Consider the following 20,365-nt stretch of genomic DNA (forward strand, 5'->3'; position numbering starts at 1 on the left):
TGCTGTAGAAAACTGGCTCAAATTAAGCTCCTACATCTGTACAGACAATTGTGAATAAATAACATGTCCATTCACTCCTTTCACTTCACAGACATAAAGCAGGAGTTATAGGGTTAGAATAATATAGAAGGGCTTTTCTACATATACAGTTGTAAACATGCTTATACGGTAGGCTTAACTAACGGAGTTGCTGTGTGTCTCTACAGTAAACACTGAGTATGCCAAACATTAAGGACACCTTCTAAATATTGAGTTGTACCCCATTTTGCCCCCAGAACAGCCTCAATTTGTCGAGACATAGACTCTACAAGGTGTCAAAAGCATTCCACAGGGATGCTAGCCCATGTTGACTCCAATGCTTCCCACATTTGTATCAAGTTGGCTGGATGTCCTTTGGGTGGTGGACCATTCTCAATACACACGAGAAAATATTCAGTGTGAAAAACCCAGCATCGTTGCAGTTCTTGACACAAACTGGTGTGCCTGGCACCTACTACCATACTCCGTTTAAAAGCACTTAAACCTTTTGTCTTGCCCATTCACCCTCTGAATGGCACACATACACAATCCATGTCTCAACAAACAAAAAAAATCCTTCTTTAACCTGTCTCCTCCCCTTCATCTACACTGAGTGAAGTTGATTTAACAAGTCAATAAGGGATCATAGCTTTCACCTGGATTCACCTGGTCAGTCTATGTCATGGAAAGAGCGAATTCCTAATGTTTTGTAGACTCAGTATAGACTGTGCAGGCTATGTCTTGTGTCTCCGTCTGTCCATGTCTGTCGAGGACAGCTCCATTATGTTGTGTTGTTCCAGTATGCTCTGTGTGCGTGTGTATACTTCCCTCATCACATTTATAACAATGTTGAGCACACACTATGTCCAGGTCTTCTGTCTGGCAGCACTACAAACACCAGCTCAGCCGCCCTGCGGATCAACGGTGGGCCAGGGCCACAGTGTACGCTTCTTTAGGGAACATGGGCAGGGTTAGGGTTTGAGTGTGTGTGTGTGTGTGCCTATGAGTGAGAGAGCAGGCATCTGTGCCAACGCTGCTGGGAGGCTGGCATGGCCACCGGTGTATGGGTAGTGTGGGATAATTCAGTGAGATTGTGAACCGACCGAGTGTGTGTGTGCCCACGTGTGTATCTGTGTGCATTCTGTCTGGCCTTTACCTAACAACTCCTCACTATATCATTCCTGGCAATGTTCCCCTTATAAACACTTTCGTTCTTTCTCTCTCTCTCACACACACAAACACAAACACTAGTCGCACTTGATAAGTTCGTCCCAGCTGTATTGCTCCAGCAGAACATCGTCAGTGTGTGCAGCCATGGAAGAGGTCAGGTGGGGCATGAGACGCCACACCTGGAACTGTTGACCTGGACACACCTGGAAAGGGGGCACGGAATGCAACATTACACCCTTGTCACCCAGCTGTCCCCCACTCTGCACTTCTCCTGCATCTGGAATAACAGGGGTCTCCAGCTAGAAGAGGCGAGAGGCAGAGGCAGAGAGAGGAATGCACAAGAAAAAAGAGAAGTATCACATCATTTTTCTAGATATCTTCACAGTTGTATATTCAAATCTTTCACTTTGTTTTACACTAGAATATCAATTGCACTAATACTTTTCAAATATAACTACATTTTCCTACAGACGAAATCACGTGTGTTTGTGTTACTCGTTACTTTGGATGGTAAAAATGGAAACTTAGACAGGGGTGCCAGAAGGTCTCAGGAATCACACATTCTAACCTGAGCAGTGAGAGGGATACGTGTATGTCACATTATACAAACAGAGCCACACGGAGAACAGTTTCAGCGAAACACTATGATTAAAGTGGAAACTTAGGGAGCCAGAAGGAGCTGAGGAAGAGCAGCAGAGCCATGGAGGCCAGCAGCAGGTAGCGTTGCAGTTGCCCATAGAGCCCCATCTTGTCTACACACACACACACGATGTCAGTAGACCACCCTTCACATAACCTACCGGTAGTTAACCTCACCCCCAGGTTAATTGCTACCAGGACAGATCCGGCTGGTGAGCAAATCTAACCTGTAGTAAACAGCTATCACCTACTCTATTTTTCTACCTATAGCTAATTTCTCCCCCTCTCTTTCTCCCTCTGCTGTCTCTCTGTAATTTCTCATTCTTCCTGTACTCTCTCTACCTCTTACATTCTTTCTTAGTACTGTTTTCCTTTCCCTCCCTTTCTAAATGTAACACAGTAAACATACACTTCCTATTTAAGCCACACCCCCTGGGACACTCTGTACTTGACCTGTAACCTTTGGCTTTTATCTCAACCACTGTTATATCACCCCTGTCAGCTAACACACACGAGCAGGTAAGTTATGATGTCCCCGTATCTCATGATGTCTCTGGACTCTGGCTATGGGTTGGATCTTATCAGGGATGTGACACCCACACACACCCACAATACTCAGACAAACAAGTGTGTTATGATACATTTTATAATTTATTTTTCAAGAGTGAGGCATGCCTCAGCTCAACACATTGCTCTCCATGTCTTACATGAAGAGCTAAAGTGTGTCCGTCTGTCGGTTAGTTTGCATTGTGTTTATTGTTGGCACATGGCAGTATAGATAGTGTTTGATCATGTATCATATTCAGGCCACCGTACTACTGGTTTTCATTAATATCAATAACATTGACACTATACAGCAGCTGGTTTCCTCAGAGGCACTTTAACTTAGTCTAACGCTATGTCCCATTGGACAGCTTGGGACCCGCTTGTCTTCTTCCATTGGCCGTGGAGTCTGAGCGGAGTGTCTGGTTGGTTGCTCCTGAGGCAGGAGCAGAGCTAGGAGTCTGGTGCACAGAGAGGGAGAGAGAACGAGGGGGGGGGGGGGGGGGGGGGGGTGTCAGGAGGAGTTTATATTTACCATAGTAGATAAGTTCTCACATCATCCCCCAATACTTTCTGTCCTCACCCCTGCCTGAGAAGACAGTGGTGAGACACACACACACCTTACCGTTACACCCCTGCCCCGTCCACAGAAGACAGTGGTGAGTCCTTTAGAGATGGAGACGTGCTTCATAGGACGGGACTGAGACCGACGCAGCTCTGTCAGCAGCTCAGGACTGGAAAGAGACAGGCGAGTAGCGCGGCCTGCACACACACATACACATATTATTGTACACCACTACACACAGCAACTCTTGACTGGAGAGAGACACACACATTAGTACTGTATTAATATACTACTACTAGGTATGCACGATATATCCGTGAACATATCGTAATCGGACGATATTAGCTAAAAATGCCAACATCGGTATCTATCAGCCCGATATCAGCCCGATGTCTAGTTTAACAACGACGTTAAAAAACAACGTCAAAGCTACAGTGCATACCTATATAAAGACGGCACGTAAAATTTTGCGCTATGAGCGCAACACAGCATTCCTAACCTAGCCCACAATGTCTGCTGTCAAGAAGTCGAGCAGTTATTTGAAAGAGTAAGAACATTTTAGCAAGACAACTCAAAGACAAAATCCATTAAAGCCAAGATAATGGAATTCATTGCCCTTGACAATCAACCGTTATCTGTTGGGAGTGATGTTGGCTGACTGGTCAAGTCCGGAGTTACACAATAATAACGTCACTGCTATTAGCTTCACGACATACATACTATGTTACGCCGTTTGGGTCTTTGCGTGTCAAAAAAGATACAGTAGCACTGTCAAAGCTGCACACAAAAAAATATGAGTGATACGAGTTTAGTTTGCTACAACTACTGCTACAATGCCGCTGCTACAACTACTGCTACGCTGCTGCTACTACTACTACTGCTACTACTGCTAAGCTGCTGCTCCTACTACTACTACTACTACTGCTCTGCTGCTGCTACTACTACTACTACTACGCTGCTACTACTACTACTACTACTGCTACAATGCCACAACTATTGCTACAATGCCACTGCTACATCTACTGCTACTCTGCTGCTACTACTACTGCTACGCTGCTCATATTACAACTACTGCTACGCTGCTGCTACTACTACGCTGCTGCTACTACTACTGCTACTACTACTACTACTACGCTGCTGCGCTACTGCTACTGCTATGCTGCTACTACTACTACTACTACTACTACTACTACTACTACTACTACTACTACTACTACTACTACTACTATGCTGCAACTACTACAACAACACCGCTGCTGCTACTACAACAATGCTGCTGCTGATGCTACTACTACGCCGCTGCTGCTACATCAACAATGCCGCTGTTGCAACTACTACAATGCCGCTGCTGCCGCTGCTGCTACTACAACAATGCCGCTGTTGCTACTACTACAACAATGCCGCTACTACTACAACAATGCCGCTACTACTACAACAATGCCGCTACTACTACAACAATGCCGCTCCTACTACTACTACTACAACAACGCCGCTACTACTACTACTACTACTACAACAATGCCGCTACTACTACTACTACTACTACAACAATGCCGCTACTACTACTACTACTACTACTACTATGCTGCTGCTGCTACAACTACTGCTACAATGGTGCTACAATGCAGCTGCTACAACTACTGCTAAAATGCCGCTGCTGCTACTACAACAACGTCACTGCTGCTGCTACTACAACAACAACTTCGTTGCTACAACTACTACAACAATAATGCTGCTGTATAGTAATACAATGCCGCTGCTGCTGCTACTACAACAACACCGCTGCTGCTGCTACTGCTACAATGCCGTTGCTGCTACCAACTACTGCTACAATGCCGCTGCTACAACTACTGCTACAATGCTGCTGTTGCTACAACTACGATGCCAATGCTGCTACTACAACAATGCCGCTGCTGCTACAACTACTGCTACAATGCCACTGCTACAACTATTGCTACAATGCCGCTGCTGCTACAACTACTGCTACAATGCTACTACTACTGCAATGCCGCTGCTGCTACAACTACAATGCCGCTGCTACAACTACTGCAACAATGCTGCTGCTGCTACAACTATTGCTACAATGCCACAACTATTGCTACAATGCCGCTGCTGCTACTACAACAATGCCGCTGCTGCTACAACTACTGCTACAATGCCACTGTTACAACTATTGCTACAATGCCGCTGCTGCTACAACTACTGCTACAATGCTACTACTACTGCAATGCCGCTGCTACAACTACTACTACAATACCGCTGCTACAACTACTACTACGATGCCGCTGCTGCTACAACAATGCCGCTGCTGCTACAACAACTGCTACAATGTCGCTGCTACAACTACTGCTACAATGCCGCTGCTGCTGCTACAACTACTGCTACAATGCTGCTGCTACAACTACTGCTACACTGCTACTACTACTGCTACGCCGCTGCTGCTACAACTACTGCTACAATGCTGCTACTACAACTACTGCTACTACTACTGCAATGCCACTGCTGCTACAACTACTGCTACAATGCCGCTGCTGCTACAACTACTGCTACAATGCCGCTGCTGCTGCTACAACTACTGCTACACTGCTACTACTACTGCTACTGCAATGCCGCTACAACTACTGCTACAATGCTGCTACTACAATGCTGCTGCTACAACTACTGCTACACTACTGCTACTACTACTGCTACTGCAATGCCGCTGCTGCTACAACTACTGTTACAATGTTGCTACTACAATGCTGCTGCTACAACTACTGCTACACTGCTATTACTACTGCAATGCTGCTGCTGCTACAATGCCGCTGCTGCTACAACTACAATGCCGCTGCTACAACTACTGCAACAATGCTGCTGCTGCTACAACTATTGCTACAATGCCACTGCTACAACTATTGCTACAATGCCGCTGCTGCTGCTACAACTACTGCTACAATGCCGCTGCTACAACTACTGCTACAATGCCGCTGTTGCTACAACTACTACTACTACGCCGCTGCTGCTACATCAACAATGCCGCTGTTGCAACTACTACAATGCCGCTGCTGCCGCTGCTGCTACTACAACAATGCCGCTGTTGCTACTACTACAACAATGCCGCTACTACTACAACAATGCCGCTACTACTACAACAATGCCGCTACTACTACAACAATGCCGCTCCTACTACTACTACTACAACAACGCCGCTACTACTACTACTACTACTACAACAATGCCGCTACTACTACTACTACTACTACAACAATGCCGCTACTACTACTACTACTACTACTACTATGCTGCTGCTGCTACAACTACTGCTACAATGGTGCTACAATGCAGCTGCTACAACTACTGCTAAAATGCCGCTGCTGCTACTACAACAACGTCACTGCTGCTGCTACTACAACAACAACTTCGTTGCTACAACTACTACAACAATAATGCTGCTGTATAGTAATACAATGCCGCTGCTGCTGCTACTACAACAACACCGCTGCTGCTGCTACTGCTACAATGCCGTTGCTGCTACCAACTACTGCTACAATGCCGCTGCTACAACTACTGCTACAATGCTGCTGTTGCTACAACTACGATGCCAATGCTGCTACTACAACAATGCCGCTGCTGCTACAACTACTGCTACAATGCCACTGCTACAACTATTGCTACAATGCCGCTGCTGCTACAACTACTGCTACAATGCTACTACTACTGCAATGCCGCTGCTGCTACAACTACAATGCCGCTGCTACAACTACTGCAACAATGCTGCTGCTGCTACAACTATTGCTACAATGCCACAACTATTGCTACAATGCCGCTGCTGCTACTACAACAATGCCGCTGCTGCTACAACTACTGCTACAATGCCACTGTTACAACTATTGCTACAATGCCGCTGCTGCTACAACTACTGCTACAATGCTACTACTACTGCAATGCCGCTGCTACAACTACTACTACAATACCGCTGCTACAACTACTACTACGATGCCGCTGCTGCTACAACAATGCCGCTGCTGCTACAACAACTGCTACAATGTCGCTGCTACAACTACTGCTACAATGCCGCTGCTGCTGCTACAACTACTGCTACAATGCTGCTGCTACAACTACTGCTACACTGCTACTACTACTGCTACGCCGCTGCTGCTACAACTACTGCTACAATGCTGCTACTACAACTACTGCTACTACTACTGCAATGCCACTGCTGCTACAACTACTGCTACAATGCCGCTGCTGCTACAACTACTGCTACAATGCCGCTGCTGCTGCTACAACTACTGCTACACTGCTACTACTACTGCTACTGCAATGCCGCTACAACTACTGCTACAATGCTGCTACTACAATGCTGCTGCTACAACTACTGCTACACTACTGCTACTACTACTGCTACTGCAATGCCGCTGCTGCTACAACTACTGTTACAATGTTGCTACTACAATGCTGCTGCTACAACTACTGCTACACTGCTATTACTACTGCAATGCTGCTGCTGCTACAATGCCGCTGCTGCTACAACTACAATGCCGCTGCTACAACTACTGCAACAATGCTGCTGCTGCTACAACTATTGCTACAATGCCACTGCTACAACTATTGCTACAATGCCGCTGCTGCTGCTACAACTACTGCTACAATGCCGCTGCTACAACTACTGCTACAATGCCGCTGTTGCTACAACTACTACTACAATGCCGCTGCTGCTACTACAACAATGCCGCTGCTGCTACAACTACTGCTACAATGCCGCTGTTACAACTACTACTACAATGCCGCTGCTACAACTACTACTACAATGCCGCTACTACTACAACAACGATGCCGCTGCTGCTACAACAACGATGCCGCTGCTGCTACAACAACGATGCCGCTGCTGCTACAACAACGATGCCGCTGCTGCTACAACAACAATGCCGCTGCTGCTACAACAACAATGCCGCTGCTGCTACAACAACAATGCCGCTGCTGCTACAATGCCGCTGCTGCTGCTACAACTACTGCTACAATGCTGCTGCTACAATGCTGCTGCTACTGCTAATACTACTGCTACTGCAATGCCGCTACAACTACTGCTACAATGCTGCTACTACAACTACTGCTACACTGCTACTACTACTGCTGCTACTGCAATGCCGCTGCTGCTACAACTACTGCTACAATGCCGCTGCTGCTACCACTACTACAATGCCGCTGCTGCTACTTCAAAAATAGCCGCTGCTGCTACAACAACTGCTACAATGCCGCTGCTACAACTACTGCTACAATGCCGCTGCTGATGCTACAACTACTGCTACAATGCTGCTGCTACAACTACTGCTACACTGCTGCTACTACTGCTACTGCAATGCCGCTACAACTACAATGCTGCTGCTACAACTACTGCTACACTACTGCAATGCTGCTGCTGCTGCTACTACAAAAATAGCCGCTGCTGCTACAACAACTGCTACAATGCCGCTGCTACAACTACTGCTACAATGCCGCTGCTGCTGCTACAACTACTGCTACAATGCTGCTGCTACAACTACTGCTACACTGCTACTACTACTGCTACTGCAATGCCGCTGCTGCTACAACTACTGCTACAATGTCGCTGCTGCTACCACTACTACAATGCCGCTGCAGCTACTACAACAATGCCGCTGCTGCTACAACTACTGCTACAATGCCGCTGCTACAACTACTGCTACAATGCCGCTGCTGCTGCTACAACTACTGCTACAATGCTGCTGCTACAACTACTGCTACACTGCTACTACTACTGCTACGCCGCTGCTGCTACAACTACTGCTACAATGCTGCTACTACAATGCTGCTGCTACAACTACTGCTACACTACTGCTACTACTACTGCTACTGCAATGCCGCTGCTGCTACAACTACTGCTACAATGCTGCTACTACAATGCTGCTGCTACAACTACTGCTACACTGCTACTACTACTGCTACTGCAATGCCGCTGCTGCTACAATGCCGCTGTTGCTACAACTACAATGCTGCTGCTACAACTACTGCAACAATGCTGCTGCTGCTACAACTATTGCTACAATGCCGCTGAAGCTACTGCTACAACTACTGCTACAATGCCGCTGCTACAACTACTGCTACAATGCTGCTGCTGCTGATACAACTACTACTACAATGCCGCTGCTGTTGATACAACTACTGCTACAATGTCGCTGCTGCTACAACTACTGCTACAATGTCGCTGCTACAACTACTGCTACAATGCCGCTGTTGCTACAACTACTACTACAATGCCGCTGCTGCTACTACAACAATGCCGCTGCTGCTACAACTACTGCTACAATGCTACTACTACTGCTACTGCAATGCCGCTGCTGCTACAATGCCGCTGCTGCAACAACTACAATGCCGCTGCTACAACTACTGCAACAATGCTGCTGCTGCTGCTACAACTACAATGCCGCTGCTACAACTACTGCTACAATGCCGCTGCTGCTGATACAACTACTGCTACAATGCCGCTGTTGCTACAACTACAATGCCACTGCTGCTACTACAACAATGCCGCTGCTGCTACAACTACTGCGACAATGCCGCTGTTACAATTACTACTACAATGCCGCTGCTACAACTACTACTACAATGCCGCTGCTACTACTACTACTACGATGCCGCTGCTGCTACTACTACGATGCCGCTGCTGCTACTACTACTACGATGCCGCTGCTGCTACAACAACAATACCGCTGCTGCTACAACAACTGCTACAATGCCGCTGCTACAACTACTGCTACAATGCCACTGCTGCCGCTACAACTACTGCTACAATGCTGCTGCTACAATGCTGCTGCTACAACTACTGATACAGCTACTGCAATGCCGCTACAACTACTGCTACAATGCTGCTACTACAACTACTGCTACACTGCTACTACTACTGCTACTGCAATGCCGCTGCTGCTACAACTACTGCTACAATGCCGCTGCTGCTACCACTACTTCAATGCCGCTGCTGCTACTACAACAATGCCGCTGCTGCTACAACAACTGCTACAATGCCACTGCTGCTACAACTACTGCTACAATGCCGCTGCTGCTACCACTACTTCAATGCCGCTGCTGCTACTACAACAATGCCGCTGCTGCTACAACAACTGCTACAATGCCACTGCTGCTGCTACAACTACTGCTACAATGCTGCTGCTACAATGCTGCTGCTACAACTACTGATACAGCTACTGCAATGCCGCTACAACTACTGCTACAATGCTGCTACTACAACTACTGCTACACTGCTACTACTACTGCTACTGCAATGCCGCTGCTGCTACAACTACTGCTACAATGCCGCTGCTGCTACAACTACTGCTGCAATGCCGCTGCTGCTGCTACAACTACTGCTGCAATGCTGCTGCTACAACTACTGCTACACTACTACTACTACGCTGCTGCTGCTTCTACAACTACTACTACGCTGCTGCTACTACTACTACTACTGCTATTCTGCTGTTACTACTACTACTACAACAACAACGCCGCTGCTACTACTACAACAATGCCGCTGCTGCTACTACAACAACGCCACTGCTGCTGCTACTACTACTGCTACTACAACAACACCGCTGCTGCTACTACAACAACAACGCCACTGCTGCTGCTACAACAACAACGTCACTGCTGCTGCTACAACAACGCCGCTGCTGCTACTACCACTACTACAACAACAACGCTGCTGCTCCTACTACTACAACACTGCTGCTGATACTACTACTACAACAACAACGCCACTGCTGCTACGACAACGCCGCTGCTGCTGCTGCTACTACTACTACTACTACAACAACACTGCTGCTGCTGCTACTACTACCACTACAACAATGCTGCTACATCTACTGCTACGCTCCTGCTACTACTACTACTACTACTGCTACACTGCTGCGACTAATATTACTGCTACGCTGCTGCTACTACTAATACTGCTACTACTGCTATGCTTCTGCTACTACTACTACTACTACTACTACTACTACTGCTCTGCTGCTGCTACTCCTACTACTACTACTACTACTACTACGCTGCTGCTGCTACTACTACAATGCCACTGCTACAACTATTGCTACAATGCAACTACTACATCTACTGCTACTACTACTGCTACCCTGCTGCTCCTACAACTACTGCTACGCTGCTGCTACTACTACTACGCTGTTGCTACTACTACTACGCTGCTGCTACTACTACTACTGCTATGCTGCTGCTACTAAAACTACTATGCTGCTACTACTACTACGCTGCTACTACTACTACTACTGATATGCTGCCGCTACTACAACTACTACTACTACTATTCTGCTGTTACTACTACTACAACATCGCTGCTGCTACTACAACAATGCCGCTGCTGCTACTACAACAACGCCACTGCTGCTGCTACTACTGCTACTACAACAACGCCACTGCTGCTGCTACTACTACTACAACAACAACGCCACTGCTGCCGCTACAACGTTGCTGCTGCTGCTACAACAACACCCCTGCTGCTACTACAACAACGCCACTGCTGCTGCTACTACTGCTACTACAACAACGCCACTGCTGCTGCTACTACTACTACAACAACAACGCCACTGCTGCCGCTACAACGTCGCTGCTGCTGCTACAACAACACCCCTGCTGCTACTACTACAACAACAACACCGCTGCTGCTACTACCACAACGCTGCTGCTCCTACTACTACTACAACGCTGCTGCTGATACTACTACAACAACAACGCCACTGCTGCTACTACGACAACGCCACTGCTGCTGCTACTACTACAATAACAACAACACTGCTGCTGCTGCTACTACTACCACTACAACAATGCCGCTGCTGCTGCTACTACTACTACAACGCCGCTGCTGCTACTACTACCACTACAACAACGCCACTGCTGCTACTACTACCACTACAACAATGCCGCTGCTGCTGCTACTACTACTACAACGCCGCTGCTGCTACTACTACTACTACAACGCCGCTGCTGCTACTACTACCACTACAACAACGCCGCTGCTGCTACTACTACCACTACAACAACGCCACTGCTGCTACTACTACCACTACAACAATGCCGCTGCTGCTGCTACTACAACAACAACAACGCCGCTGCTGCTGCTACTACTACTACAACGCCGCTGCTGCTACTACAGTGCCTTGCGAAAGTATTCGGCCCCCTTGAACTTTGCGACCTTTTGCCACATTTCAGGCTTCAAACATAAAGATATAAAACTGTATTTTTTTGTGAAGAATCAACAACAAGTGGGACACAATCATGAAGTGGAACGACATTTATTGGATATTTCAAACTTTTTTAACAAATCAAAAACTGAAAAATTGGGCGTGCAAAATTATTCAGCCCCCTTAAGTTAATACTTTGTAGCGCCACCTTTTGCTGCGATTACAGCTGTAAGTCGCTTGGGGTGTCTCTATCAGTTTTGCACATCGAGAGACTGAAATTTTTTCCCATTCCTCCTTGCAAAACAGCTCGAGCTCAGTGAGGTTGGATGGAGAGCATTTGTGAACAGCAGTTTTCAGTTCTTTCCACAGATTCTCGATTGGATTCAGGTCTGGACTTTGACTTGGCCATTCTAACACCTGGATATGTTTATTTGTAGATCCATTGTAGATGTTGCTTTATGTTTTGGATCATTGTCTTGTTGGAAGACAAATCTCCGTCCCAGTCTCAGGTCTTTTGCAGACTCCATCAGGTTTTCTTCCAGAATGGTCCTGTATTTGGCTCCATCCATCTTCCCATCAATTTGAACCATCTTCCCTGTCCCTGCTGAAGAAAAGCAGGCCCAAACCATGATGCTGCCACCACCATGTTTGACAGGGTGGTTGGTGTGTTCAGCTGTGTTGCTTTTACGCCAAACATAACGTTTTGCATTGTTGCCAAAAAGTTCAATTTTGGTTTCATCTGACCAGAGCACCTTCTTCCACATGTTTGGTGTGTCTCGAATGAGCCTACACTTTCTGTCGTTCGCCCAAGGTCTTAGCAGCATTGTGACGTATTTGTAGGCATATCATTGGAAGATTGACCATAAGAGACTACACTTTCCAAGTGTCCGCCTGGTGTCCTGCGTCGAATTCGGTGCGCAATTGCCAGCTGCTTCTACTTTACCATTTGATTCAGGGGAGAAAGCATGTGTCCAAGAACGATGTATCAATGAAGAGATATGTGAAAAACACCTTGATGATTGATTCTAAACAACGTTTGCCATGTTTTCAGTCGATATTATGGAGTTAATTTGGAAAAAAGTTCGTGTTTTGAGGACTGAATTTTAGGATTTTTTTTGGTAGCCAAATGTGATGTATAAAACGGAGCTATTTCTAATACACAAGGAATCTTTTTGGAAAAACTGAGCATCTGCTAACTGAGAGTATCCTCATTGAAAACATCAGAAGTTCTTCAAAGGTAAATGATTTTATTTGAAGGCTTTTATGTTTTTGTTAATGTTGCGTGCTGGATGCTAACGCTAATGCTAACGCTAAATGCTAACGCGAAATGCTAACGCTAGCTAGCTACTTTTACACAAATGATTGTTTTCCTATGGTTGAGAAGCATATTTTGAAAATCTGAGATGACTGTGTTGTTTACAAAAGGCTAAGCTTGAGAGATGGCATATTTATTTCATTTCATTTGCGATTTTCATAAATAGTTAACGTTGTGTTATGCTAATGAGCTTGCTGATAGATTTACACAATCCTGGATACAGGGGTTTTTTCATAGCTAAACGTGACGCAGAAAACGGAGCGATTTGTCCTAAACAAATAATCTTTCAGGAAAAACTGAACATTTGCTATCTGAGAGTCTCCTCATTGAAAACATCTGAAGTTCTTCAAAGGTAAATTATTTTATTTGAATGCTTTTCTGTTTTTTTGTGTAAATGTTGCCAGCTGAATGCTAATGCTAAATGCTACGTTAGCCATCAATACTGTTACACAAATGCTTGTTTTGCAATGGTTGAGAAGCATATTTTGAAAATCTGAGATGACAGTGTTGTTAACAAAAGGCTAAGCTTGAGAGCTAGCATATTTATTTCATTTCATTTGCGATTTTCATGAATAGTTAACGTTGCGTTATGGTAATGAGCTTGAGTCTGTATTCACGATCCCGGATCCGGGATGGGGAGATCAGAAAGGTTAAACTTCTTCACAACAGTATCTCGGACCTGCCTGGTGTGTTCTTTGTTCTTCATGATGCTCTCTGCGCTTTTAACGGACCTCTGAGACTATCACAGTGCAGGTGCATTTATACGGAGACTTGATTACACACAGGTGGATTGTATTTATCATCATTAGTCATTTAGGTCAACATTGGATCATTCAGAGATCCTCACTGAACTTCTGGAGAGAGTTTGCTGCACTGAAAGTAAAGGGGCTGAATAATTTTGCACGCCCAATTTTTCAGTTTTTGATTTGTTAAAAAAGTTTGAAATATCCAATAAATGTCGTTCCACTTCATGATTGTGTCCCATTTGTTGTTGATTCTTCACAAAAAATACATATATATATATATATCTTTATGTTTGAAGCCTGAAATGTGGCAAAAGGTCGCAAAGTTCAAGGGGGCCGAATACTTTCGCAAGGCACTGTACTACTACTACAACAACAACAACAACAACAACAACAACAACGCCGCTGCTATTACAACACCGCTGCTGCTACTACTACCACCACCACAACGCCGCTGCTGCTACTAATACCATACCACTACAACCCCGCTGCTGCTACTACTACAACAACGGCGCTGCTGCTACAACGGCGCTGCTGCTCCTACTACTACTACAACAACGCCGCTGCTGCTACTAATACTACTACTACTACAACAACGGCGCTGCTGCTACAACGGCGCTGCTGCTCCTACTACTACTACAACAACGCCGCTGCTGCTACTAATACTACTACTACTACAACAACGCCGCTGCTGCTACTAATACTACTACAACAACGCCGCTGCTGCTGCTACTACTACTACTACTACAACAACAACGCCGCTGCTGCTGCTACTACTACTACTACTACAACAACGCCGCTGCTGCTGCTACTACTACTACAACAACGCCGCTGCTGCTACTACTACTACAACAACGCCGCTGCTGCTACTACTACTACAACAACGCCGCTGCTGCTACTAATACTACTACTACTACAACAACGCCGCTGCTGCTACTAATACTACTACTACTACTACAACGCCGCTGCTGCTACTACTACTACAACAACGCCGCTGCTGCTACTACTACTACAACAACGCCGCTGCTGCTACTAATACTACTACTACTACAACAACGCCGCTGCTGCTGCTACTACTACTACAACAACGTCGCTGCTGCTACTAATACTACTACTACTACAACAACGCCGCTGCTACTAATACTACTACTACTACAACAACGCCGCTGCTGCTACTAATACTACTACTACTACAACAACGCCGCTGCTGCTGCTACTACTACTACAACAACGTCGCTGCTGCTACTAATACTACTACTACTACAACAACGCTGCTGCTACTAATACTACTACTACTACAACAACGCCGCTGCTGCTACTAATACTACTACTACTACAACAACGCCGCTGCTGCTGCTACTACTACTACAACAACGTCGCTGCTGCTACTACTACTACAACAACGTCGCTGCTGCTACTACAACGCTGCTGCTGTTACTACTACTACAACAGCGTCGCTGCTGCTACTACAACGCTGCTGCTGCTACTACTACAACAACGTCGCTGTACTACTACAACAACGCCGCTGCTGCTACTACAACGCCGCTGCTGCTACTACTAATACTACTACTACTACTACTACGCTGCTGCTGCTACTACTACAATGCCGCTGCTACAACTATTGCTACAATGCAACTACTACATCTACTGCTACTACTACTGCTACCCTGCTGCTCCTACAACTACTGCTACGCTGCTGCTACTACTACAACTACTACTGCTACTACTACGCTGCTGCTACTACTACTACTACTGCTATGCTGCTGCTACTACTACTACTATGCTGCTACTACTACTACTACTACTACTACTATGCTGCCGCTACTACTACTACTACTACTGCTATTCTGATGTTACTACTACTACTACGTCGCTGCTACTACTACAACAATGCCGCTGCTGCTACTACAACAACGCCACTGCTGCTGCTACTACTACTGCTACTACAACAACGCCACTGCTGCTGCTACAACAACGTCGCTGCTGCTGCTACAACAACGTCGCTGCTGCTGCTACTACTACAACAACAACAACGCCGCCGCTGCTGCTACTACCACTACTACAACAACGCTGCTGCTACTACCACTACTACAACAACGCTGCTGCTACTACCACTACTACAACAACGCTGCTGCTCCTACTACAACGCTGCTGCTCCTACTACTACTACAACGCTGCTGCTGCTGCTTACTACTACTGCAACAACGCCGCTGCTGCTACTACAACAACGCTGCCACTGCTACTGCTACAACAACGCCGCCACCACCACTTACTACTGCAACTACAACAATGCTACTACCACATTAGCTATACTCAGTAGCTGAGAACTGGAGAAGGACTAGCAACACATTACTCAGACTATACTATTAGTATTACACTGTACACTCACCCTCTGTAGTGGGCGTGGTGGGGGAGAGGGGCTGTGGTGGAGAGCTAAAGGGAGAGGTGGGGGAGAGAGGCTGAGGTGGGGAGGTAAGGGGGGAAGTGGTGGTGGAGGTAAAGGGTGAAACCAGGGGGGAGCTGGGGGAGGTGAGGACATCGTCGGTGTCGCAGGAGACAGTTCTGAGACCACGGCTAGCTCTCCTCAGAAACTCCGCCTGGAGCTGGGGACTGGACAGACAGAGGGGTGGAGGAGGGGAGGAAAGAGGGGGAGGAAGGGAGGAGCGGGGAGCCACAGAGGTGGAGATGGGGGGAGAGGGCTGGAGGGGAAGGATTTGGGATCTAGCCGAGTCGTTGTCAGGGGAGGCAGCTCTGGGAGCTCTCCTCAGAAACTCAGCCTGGAGCTGGGGATTGGACAGAGAAAGGGGGGGAGGAGGGGAGGAGACAGGGGGAGGAGGGGAAGAGGGCTGGAGGGGAAGGGCTTGGGGTCGAGCTGAGTCCTGGGGTGAAGGTGAAGTCGATGTCATTGGAATGATGAGGACTTCGCCGACTGGATACTGAAGAACAAGAAAGAGAAAGAGAGAGAGAGAGAGAGAGAGGGATAGATAGATGAGAAGGAGAGAGAGGCAGGTTGGGGTAAGAGCAGATGTTCTGCAATGGATGCTGTTTCATTGTGCATCACAATCAAATATTCCGATATCTTACCTCCCTCCTCTTCATGGCAGCAGCGGTATCAGTGGGAATCTAGCCTATAACCCTACACAGAGAAACACACACACACAAAACATATTCACACAATATGTGCAGTGTGCACACACCTCTTACCCAATAGGAGCCCTGTGCTCCTCGGGGAGCACAGAGCTTGGCCAATCACAGTATTGTCTATTGCCACCGTTGAAGGGGATTTTCAGCGTCAAATAAATAAACAAAAATCGAAAAAACAAGCATATCATGCTTCTTATCTCTGAGCTCGGTGAAAAATGCATTATGTGGCTATACCTGGCTGAAATAAAAGCCTGCGGTAGCCTATAGTTTATTGTGCGTATTGATCAACGAGCCTTTGATCCTAGGATCAGAATGATGAATCTGCCCGCGGTCTCTGCCATCCCCTCATAGTGGTTTGGGTATAGTGATCTGATCCTAGATGTGTGTTAAAAGGACGACCAATAGGCTACATCCATTCATTACATCCTACTCACCTGGAGCGCTTCAGCGATCGGCTCGCGCTTGACAGCTCGAGGCGCCCCCGTTCCGCTGCTAGTTTCGCTTGCCAGCTGCCTGTTACAGAATTTCCGTACACACTCCCTCACTGGGCAAAGTCTGCGGTGCGAACAGGTGACCGATTTTTGTACCGAGCCTAGTCATCCGCCATTCACACAACACACGATGCCCGCGCAGCTTTCACTCGTTGACACTCCCAAGTGCTGTCAATAGGATACAAACACACCAAAGCACTAAACACACACACTCTGGCACTCCGAAGTCCGGTCTGTGCCAAATTCAGGGCTACACTTCATGCTCGCCTCCATCCGCGCACATTAATAATTTACGTCCTTTTCAGCTCGAGGTTCAGGGGTTGTTGCCCTTGGTTACCACTTGACCCCCCTTCACCATATAAGTTATATAACCTATTCAGTACATGCAATAAATTAACATATAGTCATATACTCAACCACTGCTAGAGTTTAGTCAGTTGTGTGTGCGCAATGGTTTCAGAAAATACCCCTGGAAGTTAATAAGCTTACAACCTGTTGTTCCCTCTAGGAACATTCCTTCTAACAGGTCACAGTTCATAAACAAACATCTGTATACAAACCTAGACCAGGGTTCACCCACCAGTCACACGCACAAGCTCAGTGAAGACACACAGCCGCGCAAACACAAAGATAAAATACAGGAGACTAAGCTAAAACATAAAGGACAGCAGACACAGAGTCATATCAAAACATGTTGAATTAATCATCACAGCAGGACAGACAGACAAAGATAGACATATGCATGGGACCAAGTGCCCTCCTTACTACTCCCCATATGACACAAACCCACCCCTCTCCTTCCTGCCCCCCTTCAGATCCTACTCCACAACACTAACATCACACTGCAGAGTGCTGTGCCACTGTGTGCATGCTCTAACATTCTAGTAGCTTTCCCCATCGTTCTCTGGTAGCCTTCGATCCATATCATCCTTGGGGAGACATTGTAGCAACGTTCGGGTACACTAGTAGTTCTCCGTAGTGCCGATCCTGTATTGTTGTAACATTCTAGAAAGCTACAGGTGGAGGTGTTTACCATCAACATTCTGTGAACATGACCAAATATGGTCAGATTAGCCGCTGCAGACAGGTATTTAGGCTCCTCCCTCTCAGACACATTCTGCCAATCACAACACAGCAAGGACAGGTTATAGGGTTAGACTCCGCAAAGATGGGGAGAATCTAATTTGGTTTTGCACAACTCCTGCGTAGTCTCTCGCCTCCTTTTGAAAAAGGTCCAAGGTAACCGAGGAGATACCTCGAGGAGAGGGAACGTGGATGAAAATGCGCTTGCCACCGCAAGGATACTTTTGAGGTGTTGTCACGCCCTGACCATAGAGAGCTGTTTATTCTCTGTTGGTTGGGACGTGATAGTTACTAGGGTGGGTCATCTAGGTGATTCATGGTTTATGTTGGCCTGGTATGGTTCCCAATCAGAGACAGCTGTTTATCGTTGTCTCTGACTGGGGATCATATTTAGGCAGCCATTTCCTCATGGTGCTTTGGGATCTTGTCTAGTTAGTTCCCTGTGTGCACACCAGTAGTGGCACGGTTCGTTTGGTGAGTTTCTATTAATTAAAACATGTGGAACGCTATGCACGCTGCGCCTTGGTCCAATCATTATAACGATCGCGAGATCATGACAGGTGTCCTAGTTCTATTATCTACCTCTTCTAGTAGAGCCTGGAAGTTTTTGAGTTCTCTGTTTGAAGTGATCGCATCTAGTTTTCCTCTTCTTCTTACCTAGAGACGGGAAGGAGGAGGAAGAGAGGCAGGAGAAAATGGAGCGAGAGAGAAATAAATACATTTAAAAAAAGAGAGGGGGGAAAGTGTATGTAAAGCTCTCCACCAAACAACTCCTCACAGTAGCCCTGGACAGGTCTAAAAGGTGCTTCTCGCACACACAAACACACACCAGGTTCGTCGCCTTCACCCGAAGGCAGGTGGGACCGGTGGGAGGCAGGGAGGAGAGAGGGTCATCCTGGAAGTTGTCCTTCTCTAAAGAATCCAGCTGCCGCTTTGTATCGTCTAACACACGCCTCTGTCCTGCCTCCGCTACACGGGCTGGGGAGAGAGAAGGGCTTCAAGGGGACTCCTATGGTAGGTACACCTATAGCTCATCTCTTGGCAGTAGTACTGTAGACTACTTTATCACTGACCAAAACCCAGAGTCTCTTAGAGCATCCAGTCAGTCCACTGACAGCCCTATCAGATCACAGCAAAATCACACTACTTGAACAGAGCTACAGTTGAAGTTGAAAGTTTACATACACCTTAGCCAACTACATTTAAACTCAGATTTTCACAATTCCTGACATTAAATCCTGGTGTAAAATCCCTGTCCTAGGTCAGTTAGGATCACCACTTTATTTTAAGAATGTGAAATGTCAGAATAATAGTGATTTATTTCAACTTTTATTTTTTTTCATCACATTCCCAGTGGGTCAGAAGTTTACACACATTCCTCTTGACATTGCTGGTGTAACTGAGTCAGGTTTGTAGGCATCATTGCTCGCACACGCTTTTTCAGTTCTGCCCACAAATGTTCTATGGGATTG

The 20,365-nt window shown here is 46.6% G+C and overlaps 1 protein-coding gene across 2 annotated transcripts; it reads right to left on the minus strand.

The window, feature by feature from the left end:
* Window positions 1-2,459: 2,459 nt before the first annotated feature.
* On the minus strand, window positions 2,460-18,572 carry LOC110532976 (proline-rich receptor-like protein kinase PERK2). 2 transcript variants are annotated; one of them, XM_036987650.1, is made up of 5 exons: window positions 17,754-18,230; window positions 17,260-17,311; window positions 16,565-17,111; window positions 2,996-3,132; window positions 2,460-2,831 (listed from the first exon to the last, which is right to left on the minus strand). In XM_036987650.1, the coding sequence occupies exons 2-5, from the start codon at window positions 17,272-17,274 to the stop codon at window positions 2,724-2,726; spliced, it is 807 nt and encodes a 268-aa protein (XP_036843545.1). In that variant the 5' UTR covers window positions 17,275-17,311; window positions 17,754-18,230; the 3' UTR covers window positions 2,460-2,723. The 2 variants fall into 2 exon arrangements, with proteins under 2 accessions (XP_036843545.1, XP_036843544.1); XM_036987649.1 differs by having other exon boundaries at window positions 2,702-2,831; window positions 2,991-3,132; window positions 17,754-18,572.
* Between the last annotated feature and the right edge of the window lie 1,793 nt (window positions 18,573-20,365).

The sequence above is a fragment of the Oncorhynchus mykiss genome, chromosome 9 (assembly GCF_013265735.2).
Source record: "Oncorhynchus mykiss isolate Arlee chromosome 9, USDA_OmykA_1.1, whole genome shotgun sequence".
Taxonomy (NCBI): Eukaryota; Metazoa; Chordata; class Actinopteri; order Salmoniformes; family Salmonidae; genus Oncorhynchus; species Oncorhynchus mykiss.

Bases quoted from the DNA above. Each gene is read 5' to 3' on its own strand.
- LOC110532976 (XM_036987649.1), bottom strand. The intron at 3,133-16,564 runs GTGAGTGTACAG...GTGTGTGTGCAG, and splicing joins CACCACGCCCACTACAGAGG to GCCGCGCTACTCGCCTGTCT. The intron at 2,832-2,990 runs GTGTGTGTGTGT...TCTGTGCACCAG, and splicing joins GGCAGGGGTGTAACGGTAAG to ACTCCTAGCTCTGCTCCTGC.